Source organism: Tachyglossus aculeatus, chromosome 13, assembly GCF_015852505.1.
Source record: "Tachyglossus aculeatus isolate mTacAcu1 chromosome 13, mTacAcu1.pri, whole genome shotgun sequence".
Classification (NCBI taxonomy): Eukaryota; Metazoa; Chordata; class Mammalia; order Monotremata; family Tachyglossidae; genus Tachyglossus; species Tachyglossus aculeatus.
The window spans coordinates 182,589-195,912 of NC_052078.1; the positions used below are offsets into that span (position 1 = coordinate 182,589).

Genomic DNA, 13,324 nt, shown 5'->3' on the forward strand with positions numbered 1-13,324 from the left:
CAATGGGATCAGGGCAGTTATGAGCACAATGGAAAAAGGACAATAGAGCTATGACAAGAATAGATAATCCCATCACCATCAGGAAAACTATTACTAACAGCAATATTGAAGGGGCAGGAAACCTTCCCCCACTTTCTTCTCTGCAATCAGCCCAAGAAGGTAATTACTAATTGACCCGACCGTAATGCTTCTGCAAGCATTGCATAAACTCCCCACCAGGGGATATCCGACATTCAGGAACTCCCCAGACCACCCAGACTGATGTCAGAGGCGCGGAAGCCCACCTTCAGTCTCTAGACTGTAAGCTCACTGCGGGCAGGGACTGTGTCTGTTTATTATTGAACTGTACTCTCCCAAGCACTTAGTACAGTGCTCTGCACAAAGTAAGTGCTCAATACATATGATTGAATGAATGAGTGTTGGAGTAAAAAAGGGAACAGGTCTTTGTTTTGTGGGCTGGGGTCCATTGGTCCCTCTACCAGTGTAAAATTGATCCAATAAACTGCACTGTTGCAGACTTCTTGGTCTGTCATCTTGTTCCTAGAACGGCAAATCTACTGGGATGACAGGGTTCATTCCCCTTTTTTTGGTGGGGGGGTTTCCTTGTCTAGGAACCCTTGCACACTGTTGGTGGAAGGTGGTTGTCAGCAACAACCATAAACAGAATAGCAAAATGGATTCTATGTGGGCATGCGTGTGCCCTTGGGACCGTGGGCCCCATACTGGCATTTCCAGCCACACATGCAGCCATTTCATCACAAGTGGCATCTTCAAGAATGAAGGATGGTCACTCAGGCACATGTGTGTGCACACACAATCACACATTCTTTTACTTACTGAATATTTAATACTAATACTACTAATAACAATAGTAATAGTAATAATGGCATTTATTAAGCACTTACTATGTACAAAGCACTGTTCTAAGCGCTGGGGAGGTTATAAGGTGATCAGGTTGTCCCACAGAGGGGCTCAAAGTACTAATCCCCATTTTACAGTTGAGGTAACTGAGGCACAGAGAAGTTAAGTGACTTGCCTAAAGTCACACAGCTGACAATTGGCAGAGCCGGCATTTGAACCCATGATCTCTGACTCCAAAGCCTGTGCTCTTTCCACTGAGCCACGGTCCCTGCTTCCCTCCCCCATTAGACTGTAAAGTCTTCAAGGGCAGGGACTGCGTTTTCTACTTCTAGGTGCCAAGGATAGTGCTCTGCCCAAAGCAAACTGGGTCAAAGGTGCAAGGGACCTGGAGAGGTCATCAGGTCCAGCCTCCAGTCTCAGGGCCTGTCCTAGTCTTAATGATCGCCTCACCCTCCCTTAACTTTCCAGGCTCAGGCAAACCCATCCCGGGGGATTGGGAAGTTTTTCCTTACATCCATCCACACTCCCTCCTGCTGCAGTCTGAGCCCGTTTCCTCCTGGTCTGTACCCAGAGAACATGGAGAGTCCCAATTGCACCCCCTCGTTTCTGTGTGTCTCACCGTCTCCTCCATCCGCAGCATCTCCGTGGGGCCAGGGAGGAGCCTGGGCAGGGCTGTGGGGTCTGGGCCAAGAACGTCACTGCTGCCAGCCACCAGGGACACGACGCCATTGCAGTCCACACTGCTGTGGCGCTTGTTGTGGCCCGGACTGCTTGTGGTGGTTGAGGGGGGAACTTGGGGAGATGGGGCCGGGGGCACCGGGGCGGCAGAGGGGCCAGGGCACTGGCAGAGATCCTTGGTGGCCGTAGCCATCGCCTGGGATGCTGGTCTCATCGTCAGCAAAGTCGGTCTCCGAGTCGCCGCCTCTTCTCCGGGATGGGAAGATGCTCCCGCGGCTGCCCCGCCTCTTTCCTGAGGCCCGCTGGGGGCCGGGCTGGAGGCCATGGAGAGAGAGAAGAGGCACCATTGAGGATTTCCTTCTTGACCTAGTGGGTGCTGGCCATCCACCTGTCCATCAGCTTCCCAACTCTGGGGGCTAGAATCTGTGGGTTTCTGCCCAAATGTCAGCTTAGTGTTGAGGATGTGTGCGTGTGTGCATGTGTGCATGTGTCTCCTTTTCCCCCATAAGACTGGCAGCCCCTCCAGGGTAGGGGCCCTGTCTCTTCCCACCTCTGACTCTCTCCAATGACCATGACTGTGTGCGTGACGGGGCTGGGGGTTGGGGGGATGCACATGCCTAACATGCTCCGGACTAAGGATATGTACATTCTGATTGTTACCCTTGAGAACACATGAACACCTCAGGCTAAGGCAGGAACTGAGTGTGCACTTGGGCAGCCACAGTGAGCACATGCAAGATAAGCTGGAGGGGCCAGCAGCAACTGAGATGAGTAGAGGCGCAGTTTCCACTGTCCGAGGGCCGGGGCTGCTTCTCAGACAGCAGGTCAGTAGGTAGTGTTCACAGCTCACTGGGGCATGATGTTGGGACCTGGGATATTACTCCACTCAGGGAGGGACAGGGATGGGATGGTTCTGCCTGGCTCAGAGCTGCAGTCCCCAGGGCCCAGGTAGGGGGCTTACCTTTGAGCACTGGCTGTCTTCTGAGTCAGATAGGAGGAATTTGGGGTCTCTGATGGGTCCGCCCATGCCCAGGAACCTCCCGTCCCTCCTCAGCTCTGGGCCCTGAGGTGCTGTGCCAGGCAATGGGGCCATTTCCAGTGAGCTGCGAGATCCGGTGTCCAGCTCTCGGGTGGCCAGAGCCTGGTGGGAGGGCCCAGCAGGCGGGCAAGAGGAGAGGGGTGTCACAGTGAGGAACATTGGCTGAGTCAGGTGGAGATGATTACAACATTAAACTGGCAACACGCCACCACAGAACCTCGGCCCTGAAGGAATGTCCCAGCCTTCCCATGGCCCGTGCATTCCACAAATCTCTCCTACAAGGGCACCAGCACACTGGGAGGAACCCTGTGCTGGCTCTCTTCCTGTACAATCCCCACTTATGACTAAGAGTGGGCCAAACAATACCACTGACTTTCTTCGCTGTACCTGACTCTCCAATGAGTACCCCAGCACAAACCATCCAACACCCTTGCCTCTCCCCTCTCTATTCCTGACTCTCTCCCAGTGACTGTGGATGGACAATCTGATGGGGTCCAGACCTCGTGCTCCTTCTTCAGCACTTCCAGAGCCTCCTGGAACTTTCTCTCCTTCTCCTCAGTCTCCGCGATGGTGGCCTGGTTCTGTTCCTCGTATGCCATGGCCACCACGGCCAGGATCAAGTTCACCAGGTAGAAGGAGCCCAAGAAGATGACCAGCATGAAGAAGATCATGTAGATTTTTCCAGCACATCGGAGAATCTGTACAGAACCCGGAAGAACGGATGAGACAGACACATAGCCCAGATCCGCATGAGGAACGAGACTTGGCGGAGCGGCGGGGGTAGATTCATGGGGCTCAGATAATCTCATTAGCTCCCGAGCAATGCCCCCCAGGATCAGTCCTATGGCCTGTCCAGCCCAGCTTTCTGAATCTATGAAGGACCCTGGAATTCTGGGAGAGACTACGTGCTAAAAGACCTCCTAAACACCCACCATCATGGTTAGGGGCCATCTCCAACTGTCTTTTCAGTGACCCAGCACAGACCAATCAACACTCTTGATTTAGCTCTCACTTCTCTGACTCCATCTCTAGGAACTCAAGAGACTCAACCAAATTGGTGCCCGATTGTCTCACTTCTCATCTGTTTGGAACACCAGCTTCCAATCCCTGAGAAGTTGGGAACTCAATCCTGGCCCCTTTCTCCACTGGCACCTTATCAGGGGAAGGACCACCACACTGACACCACACATAGAGGAGCAACCTGGTCTAATGGATAGAACGTGGGCCTGGGAGTCAGAAGGATCTGGGTTCTAGTTCCTGCTCCGCACGTATCTGCTGTGTAACCTAGGCCAAGTCACTTAACCTCTCTGGCTCTCAGTTACCTCATCTGCAAAATGGGGATTAAGACTGGAGCCTACAGTAGGCTCCATGGAGGACATGGATTATGTCTAACCTGAGAATCTTGTATCTACCACAGCCCTTCGTACAGTGCCTGGGGCTGAGTAAGCACTTAACAAATGCTATTAAAAAAAAAACTGTCCTGAGATTCTCAGTTCCTTCCAGTGCGGTAAAGCCTGGGAGCCCGTATAGACACTCCCAGGACCTGAAATCCCTATACCTCCTGTGCAGAGTGTCCTGACTCTGAGCCCCCTCCTTCCCATCCCCTAGTTCACCTCCAGGCTTCGCCAAGGGACCTGTAACTCAGTTGGTGGGAGCCCATGGTCCTCTGATTGGTGTTGATGGGAGCTGGTGGTCACACCTGCTGGTAGAGTCGCTCCCAATAATCCTGAGTCATCAGGCGGAAGAGGGCGAGGAGGGCCCAGCCGAAGGAGTCGAAGCTTGTGTATCCATGGTCAGGGTTCTGGCCAGCCTTCAGGCATCGGTATCCCTCGGGACATGTCCTGAAGGAAAGGCCCAACAGTGCTGGAGAGCGCAGCTCACCCACCAGCCCTTCTGCTTCCCTGGGGAGACGGCTGTCAGGTCTCCAACCATGAGACCCCTCCCTGGATAGAGACATAGCACCAGCAGGCGCCCAGGATACAGCACTGTTCTGACCTCAGTGGGCACACCCAGAACACCACCTGCCCAGAGTGGACACGTCTAGGACACACTGGGCCCTCGGCAGGCATCCAGAATGATAAAGCCAAATTCAAACTGATTCTGGTCTCCTGCCCTCTAGCCTGGCAACCAAAGAAGATTTAGGGGGTGAGGGAAAAGGAACCACAGTCTGAAAAGTGGATGGATCCCAAAGCCCACCAGCAGCCTGGACCCCAGTGACCCACCCAGCTGCATGATCTGATCTCTGTTCAGGATGGGTGAGGCCTGCTGCCCGCAAAGACTGGTCAAGAGGAGGAGCCACAGAGGTGGGAAACGCTGAACCCCTCAGGGCCACTGAAACTTGGGGGAGGGACCCCTGGCTCCTGCTTCTGGGACTCCAGTGCCTGACCAAGGGGAACTGGCACACAGGACTGGGGGAAGGGGGTCGTGTTGGATGGCAGAGTGGAAGGGTGCTGGCTTTCTTGGCAACATCTGTCCACATCTGCACAGGCTTAGTGCACGGATTACCGCAGTGTCACCCAGCAACACCCGGATCAGGGATTAGGGCCCCACCCCCAATGGCAGTCCTGCCCTGAGGTCTCTGGTACCCTGGTGTACAGGAGCATGGTCAGAGTGCCAAGGAAATCTGATGGGCTGCCTCGCCTCACAGGAATCCCGGGCTGGAGTTAGTGGAGAGTTGAGGGGGGCCAGGCAGGAAGTGTCCACACAGACTCTATCCCTGTTCAGTACATCTGCCCCTTTCCCTTATGGCTCTAATATCAGGGGACCCTTGCTTATCCAGACCCACACCTCCCCACAGTTTGGGGGGAGGAGTACCTGCTCCTCCAACAGTCGCCCAGGAGCCCTGGAGGTCAAAGCAGGGATTCGGAGACCCACATTTCCATGGTGACGGTTGCTAAGATGCAGTTGCCCCGGGCGACTCTCCCATCTCCCAATCGGCTCCCAGGCCAGCCCCGCCCAATGCAGCTAATGCGCCAGTGGCAAGAACCCACCTGGGATGTGACAACTGGACCCTCGGGGCCATGAGTATCAGGGCGGAGAGGGATGTGGGGCCAGGGGAGCCCCAGAACCAGAGACAAACCTCAGCCCCTGCCTGGGTCAAATCCCTGCCTATGGCTGGAGCACGTTGGGGAGGTAAGCTAGAGATACCATCCCTCCGTTGCCCACTGGGCACCAAACAAATTCAGACAGTCAAATCTGTCCTTTTCCCCTACCCGGCCAGGGAATCTAGGGCTTCAGCAGCCATGGAGACATGGACAATTATTCGGATGTTTCAGCCAATCTCTTCTAGTGAGGACAAAGAGGACACTTGGGCCTGGATTACCCACAATTAATAGGAGCATCACACACTTAGTAACGCCCCCTCCCTGGGTCAGTCCAGAAGACTGTCTAGCCCAGGTTCGTGTGTCCAACAGGGGCACCAGAATGCTGGGGCGACAACCCTGTGCTGCACAACTAGATAACACTTATGGCTAAGTATGGACCATCCAACACCCCTGTCTCTCCCTTCTCCATCCCTGATGCTCCCACAATGACTAGCATAGACCACTACACACCCCTGACTCTCCCCACTCCATCCCTGATTTCCCAAAGTGACCCAGCTTGGACCTCTGTCCCTTCTGGTGCTTCTCTGGTAAGGCGGGGTGAGGGTCTTTTCTGCATGCCCTTCCTAGTCCTTGGCTCCCAGTCCTCCCCCTCAGCCCCAGGCTGACAAGAGTTTGAGATGGCAATGATGAAGATGAGCCTGACCACTGGTAAGTTCCTTCTGGGCAGGGATTGAATTTACCAACTGTATTGTATTCTCCCAAGTGCTTAGCACAGTGCTCCACACAGTAAGTGCTCAATAAATACCACTGATTGATCGATTGGAGGGGAGGAGCCACCCAAGCCCTGGTGACATAGGGGCAGGAGGTCTGGCTGGAGAACGAGACTGTCCACTTGGGGGCTGATGCTAGGGCATGCAAATCCAAGGCCGGACCAGTTTAGCAGATTCCATCCCATCCCAAGTTCTAGTCAGCATGGGACATGGGGTTTCTGTGGGGATTCCAGAGCCCGGGGGTGGGGCGACCTCAGGCCTGTGTTGGCAACCCCGCAAGCCAGTAGGGACTACAGAGCTGTATCTTCCTGGGCTCAATGCTTGGAGAGTGGTGGTGGATTGTCAAGAGAAGCAGGGTGGGCTAGTGGATAGAGCATGGGACTGGAAATCAGAAGGACCTGGTTTCTAATCCCAGTTATGCCACGGGTCTGCTGGAAAATGGGGATTGAGTGTGATCCTGATTAACTTGTATCTACCCCAGCACTTAGTACAGTGCTTGGCAGATAGTAATAATAATAATAATGGTATTTGTTAAGTGCTTACTATGTGCAAAGCACTGTTCTAAGCGCAGGGGGGGATACAAGGCGATCAGGTTGTCCCACATGGGGTTTACAGTTTTAATCCCCATTTTACAGATGTGTTAACTGAGGCACAGATAAATTAAGTGACTTGCCCAAAGTCACACACCTGACAAGCGGCAGAGCTGGGATTATAACTCATGACCTCTGACTCCCAAGCCTGTGCTCTTTCCATTGAGCCATGCTGCTTCTCTAAGCACTTAACAAGTACCACAGTAATAATAATTATTATTATTACTAAGAGTGTGGGTGCTGGAAGATTATGGGTTCTGAGGAAGGGGAAGGGAGAAAATGGAAGGGGGAGGGAAAGGAAGGAGGGGGAGAAGGAGAGAGCACTTACCCTGCATCTGAGCTGTTTCCGCACAGCAGCACATCGGACGAGCCATTCTTGAGCAAGTAATTGTCTGGAGGGGAAGAGCAGAAAATGGGTCCTATCAGTCAGGACAAGGGGCAGGGAGCAAGAGATCCAAACAGGAGAAGAGACAGAGGATTTTCTAGGGAGCAGGCTGCCGGCCCTTCCCCACTCCCACTGAAGGATGGGCCAGGCGGAAAAGACTGCAGTTGAAAATTAAGGACTTCCCGAATGTAGGGGCTGTACTCTGGGGCAGGCAGGAGAGAGACGGTATGGGGTCTCTGCCCCTGAGGAGCTGTAAGGAAGGAGCGGAGTGAAACAGTCTTTCACCAGCCTGGAGGCAGGGGGCTGCACTGAATGACATCCCAAAGTCTGGAAGCCTGGTCCTGCCCTGCCCTGCCCTGCCCTTATGTTTGGGGTCTGGGAACTCTAAGCACACAGATAGGAGTGGTGCTGGACCCTTTGACCCAGAGCTTGGAACTCCTTTCAAAATGCCACATCTCACCCTGGCTTTGGAGGCCTTGGGCAGCCGGCCCAGCTGGGGCTGACAGCAAACTGGGGTTCTGGCGCCAACTCATTCAATCATATTTACTGAGCGCTTACTGCGTGCAGAGCACTGTACTAAGCGTTTGGGAGAGTTCAATATAACAACAAACAGACACATTCCCTGTCTACAGTGAGCTTACAGTCCAGGGGGTGAGGAGGTGGGAGACAGACATTAATATAAATAAATTACAGATATTATCATAAGTGCTGTGGGGCTGGGAGTGGGGAAGAACAAAGGGAGCAAGTCAGGGTGACACAGAAAGGAGTGGGAGAAGAGGAAATGGGGGCTTAGTCTTCCCCATCTCATCCCACCCCTTTCCCTGCTACCCAATTGCCCGGCCCCTCCTCAGCTCCACTGTCCCCCCTACCTTGACACCCCTCCTGAGCCAAGCTGCTCCCAACCTCAGCCTGTTAGCATGGGAGCTAGTGGTCTCAGGATTCATAGTTTAAAACACTCAATCACCTGTCCCCTCCTGCCTCACCTCTCTATTCTCCTACTACAACCCAGATGGCACACTTTGCTCCTCTAATGCCAACGTTCTCACTGTACCTCAATCTCATCACCGACCTCTCGCCCACATCCTGTCTCTGGCCTGAAATGCCCTCCCTCCTCATAACAGACAGACAATTGCTCTCCTTGCCCTTTAAAGCCTTACTGAAAGCACATTTTCTGCAAAAGGCCTCCCCTGACTTAGCCCTCCTTTCCTCTTCTCCCAATGCCTTCTGCATCGCCCTGACTTACTCCCTTTATTCATCCCAGCCCCACCGCACTTTTGTTCCATAGCTGTAATTTATTTATATTAATGTCTGTCTCCCTCTCTAAACTGAAAGCTCTTCATGGGCAGGGAATGTGCCTGTTTGTTGTTATACTGTACTCTCCCAAGTGCTTCATCCAGTGCTCTGTACACAGTAAAAGCTCAATAAATAGGATTGACTGACTCATCGGGGTGGCCCAGGGCTGCAGTTTTAGAACAATTTAAAGGTCCAGGGCCACCCCCTGCCCCTGCCCAGCTGGCCCAGCTGCTAGCAGCAGGGCTTGTGAGGACACAGAGGGTAGGGGTCGGGGAGGAGCAGAGGACAGCTCGGGTGTCCTATGGGAAGAGAAGGGGCTGCCACTTTTTCCAGCCTCTGCGCCATCAAATGGTTGGTGGCAAATGGCCATCCCCTGCCCCAAAGCCGTCTCCACTCCCCTCGAGCCCCCAGGGCAGGAGCTGAGTGCCAGACCGACTCCGGATAACGCTAGGAAAGCAGTATGGCCTAGTGCGGGCTTGGGAGTCAGAGGATGTGGGTTTTAATGCCGGCTCCACCACTCGTCTGCTGTGTGACCTTGGGCAAGTCACTTAATTTCTCTGTGCCTCCATTACCTCATCTGTAAAATGGAGATTAAGACTATGAGCCCCACGTGGGACAACCTGATTTCCTTGTACGTACCCCAGGGCTTAGTGCTTGGCACGTAGTAGGCGCTTAACGTATACCATGTTAATAATAACAGCAATAAAGCGGCGAGGGGAACGGCCCATTGGCCCCAGGTCTCCCTCCGGATCTTTCCGTATTGCTCCTTGGGAAAGGGGGATTTCTGGCGGGGGGGGGGGAGAGAATCGGGTTCCTGAGCTACCAGAAGTGAATCCGGATTGAAACTCGTTAGCGCAAAGACCTGGGAATTCTAAGAAAACTGCCCAACCCGCCCGCGCCCCGCCGGCCAGGTGTCCAGGGTGGCAGCCGCAGAGAGGCGGAAGCGGGGTGTAGGTGGGGTCGGATGCAGTGAGGCGGGCGGGGGTGGATGCAGCAGGGTGGGCAGATGCAGTGAGGTGGGCGGGGGCCTTGCGAGAGGGGTCGAGGCGGGGTGCGTGGGCTGACCTGGGTCATCCAGAAAGTCCTCCAGGGACTCCCAGGTCCTACCGACCGCGGCCACGGACCCGTTGGTGCCGTTGAGGGGGAAGAAGTCCCGCACGCACTTGTGCCGCAGGTTCCCCATGAAGAGCTGCAGCCCAACCAGCGCGAAGACGCTCAGGCAGAAAACCGTCAGCACCATCACGTCCGCGAGCTTCTTCACTGACTGGATCAGCGCCCCCACGATGGTCTTCAGCCCTGGGGAGACGGCCGAGCATGGGCCGCGGCCGCCGGGAGCGCGTGGGGCTCCCCGCCAGCACACAGCGTGGCCGCCGCAGCCCAGGGCAGGAGGAGCGGGGAGGCTGGGGGACTCAACTCCCACAACCTCTCCCACCCCCCAGATCCAGGCATGGGAAATTTGAAACCAAACATACCCACTTGGGACGTTGACCATCCAGCCACTCTGAGGGACTTTTCTCAGCTTCAGCGGTAAGCAGGACGATTAAGGGTGTTTTACCTCCAAATTTTCCAGGGCATGTTACCCCCAGCGATAGAAAGGGGTTTGACGATGGCCACTGCCTTATTTATAGGTCTCCCGTTGTAGATGCTGTACCGTTTGGTCAGGAAAGATCTTCAGATGGGGCCACTGGTTAAACAGGCTCTTTTGGCCAGTCCGTGGGGCTGCACTTACTCCTGGCCCTCCCAGAACCTCCTCCCACAAGAAGGAGGAAGTGGAAAGTACCAGTGCCCCTAAACCACAAAACCAATCATCGCCTGCACTACGAGAAGTATTCGGTATGGCCAGTGCCACCCAAGCACATCATCCGTTCCAGATGTTGGCAAACCGCGTGGACAGGAGAAAGGGGTGCCGAGCCAGACATGCTTTCCACAGCTCAGACACAGGAATTTCCTTGTCCCAGTAGAGTGATGGAAAGACAGAAGGTCTGTCCATCTGTCCATCCACTCATGTATTAATCTGTATATCTGTCCTTTCTGAACCCCTCTGCCCTCCCCAGCTGTCACCTCGCCTCTCTTCTCAGTCATGTCCAGCTTCCACAAACGGGCTGCATACATCTCCTGCCTCTACTTGACTCTTCACAATCTTGATTTCTTTGCCCTTGACTCAACTGAGATGGCTCTGTCCGGGGCCACCAATGACTTCCTTCTCACCAAATCTGTCAGACTCTACTCCCCTGCCTTATAAGCATTTTGGGACGTTAGTCTCCCTGATGTGGTTCTAACCTGGTTCTCCTCTGACCTTTCTGACTGCACCTTCTCAGTCTCATTCACCGGCTTTTTCCGACTCTCATCCCCAACTTTAGGTGCCCCATAAAGTTGTTTTCTGGGTCCTTTCTCACTCTACACTCACTCTCCCAAGGAACTCTTCCATTCTCATGACTTCAAGTACCACCTCTATGTGGAGGACTCCCAAAGCTCCAGCCCCCTCCACTCATCTCACCTACAATCCTTTACTTTTTCTTGCTTCAAACTCAGCATGTCCAAAGCTGAATTTCTTGCCTTCCCTCCTATTCCCACTCCCCAACTCTGACATCAACACCACCATCCTCTCAGCTTCGGTGTCATCCTCTTGCTAAATCTTGTCAGTATTTTCTCAATCACATTTCCAGAATCTGCTCCTTCTTCTCCATCCAAAAAGCCATCACGTTGGTCTCTGAACTAGATTAATGCTTTGGTTTCCTCACTGGTCTCCCTGCCTCCAACCTCTCCCCTCTCCAGTCCGTACTCCACTCTGCTGCCCACATCATTTTTCTAAAACACAGCCTCAATGAAACCTTCAATGATAACCAACCCACCTCAGTCAGTGGTGTTTTTGAGTACTTACTCGGTGCAGAGCACTGTACTAAGTGCTTGAGAAAGTGCGATACAACAGAGTTGGTAGGCATATTCCCTGCCCTCAAGGAGCTCACAGTTTAGAAGGAGAGATGGACATTAAAATAAATTACATGTATTAATTAATCAATGGATATGGACATAAGTAGGGTGGGGTGACTATCAAGTGCTTAAAGGGGACAGATGCAAGTGCAATAGGCCACAAGAGAGGGAGGGCTTAGTTGGAGAAGGCCTCAAGCATGGGCCATCTTTCCCTCAAGCAGAAACCTCTATCATCCAAGTCCTGCATCAATTCCTTTATTTTATGTCTGCCTCCCTTGTTAGATTTTAGGTTCTCTGAGGGTCCAGGTCTTCTACTTCTATTGAACTCTACTAAGCACTTAGTGTAGGGCTTTGCTCCTAGTAGGTGCTGAATAAATACTATTGATTAATCAGTCGCTGAGTGACCTAGTATAAAGAGCACAGATCTGTCCAGGATTCAGTCCTTCACTGTCTGCTGTGACCTCCAGCAAGTCACCTAACATCTCTGGGCCTCAGTTTCCTCCCCTGTAAAGTGAGGAGGGTGATCCCTTCCTTTTCCTGCCTCTGGGATGTTTTGGGACTTAAATCATATGATGGAGGCTGGGGCGCCTCTGCAGGGGAGGGGAACGGTACAAACCTCCAGCAGCCAGCGTGGCAAAAGGGGAAGTAGCCTGGGCTGGGTGGGGAGCTGGTTGGCTTGGATAGGGCTGGGCTGAGATTTGATTTGCTAGCTTGCTCATCTCTGAGCTGGAAGCAGTCGAGATAGGTGAATTGCCAACATCTGTCCGGGAGATTGACTACGAGTCACTAGGATGCTACCATGCAGTGCTCTGGGCCCTCTCCCTCTCCATGCTGGTTAGCAACATTAACTATGGCTGCAGTGGGGCTAAGCTGTGGCTGGGGATGAGGCTGGGGCTGGGGATGAGGCTGGGGCCAGAACAGGACCAATCATTTCTCCCATTGGCCCCAGCCCCCTACAGACACAGACAATCTCTCTCTCTCTTCAGGCTGGGGCATTCATTCATTCATTCAATCGTATTTATTGAGCGCTTACCACGTGCAGAGCACTGTACTAAGCACTTGGGAATTACAATCGGCAGCAGAGACGGTCCCTACCCAACAACGGGCTCACGGTCAGAAGTGTGGGCAGTGGGGAGTGGGGCAGCGCCTTGGTGAGTCTGCCCACCTCTAACCTGCCCTCCCCACACTGGCTGGTGTGCTGATCAGGTGGATGCCTGACTAGTCAATAGATTCAACCATGGTCTTTGATCTAAAAGGGGAGCCTGTTGGGGGTGGGAGGGGCAGGCCCCACTCATACTTCTTTTCCATTGCAGGAGCGGGTGGGAGGCTGGAAGCACTTTGGGTCATGTTCTCCTGGGTCTGCAGACATTAAAGATGCCACTGAGCTAACTGTGGGGAGCCAGGGAAGAGACGAGGAGCAGTAGCCCCTCCTCCCACCTCCATCCACTCGTGGCAAAGCCCCCAGCTCAGCACCCCCTAGCATGGAGAGGGTATCCCAGCTCTGCCCCCGGCTGGCCCTTGGCTGGCCCCAGGCTCGGGGTTTAACCTGATGTTCACCTGAAATGACCGAGATTGTTTTCAGGGCTCGGAGGACGCGGAAGGTGCGCAAAGCTGAGACATTGCCCAGATCCACAAACTCAGTGATGTACCTGTAATGGGGGGGAGGGGCACACACAGGGCAGGGGCAGGACACAGCCAAGACCAACGACGGACGGATGGGGAAGGGTCAGGGG

General features: G+C 53.8%; 1 protein-coding gene across 1 annotated transcript in view; it reads right to left on the minus strand.

Annotated features, from left to right (window-relative positions):
- The window catches only part of LOC119936124 (sodium channel protein type 5 subunit alpha-like), a 69,391-nt gene that overhangs the window by 35,830 nt on the left and 20,237 nt on the right, over positions 1–13,324 (minus strand). The window contains 8 exon segments of the mRNA XM_038755545.1: positions 1,481–1,667; positions 1,669–1,853; positions 2,501–2,680; positions 3,079–3,276; positions 4,278–4,419; positions 7,311–7,374; positions 9,726–9,956; positions 13,149–13,240. Of these exon segments, the coding sequence (XP_038611473.1) occupies positions 1,481–1,667; positions 1,669–1,853; positions 2,501–2,680; positions 3,079–3,276; positions 4,278–4,419; positions 7,311–7,374; positions 9,726–9,956; positions 13,149–13,240 (1,279 nt within the window).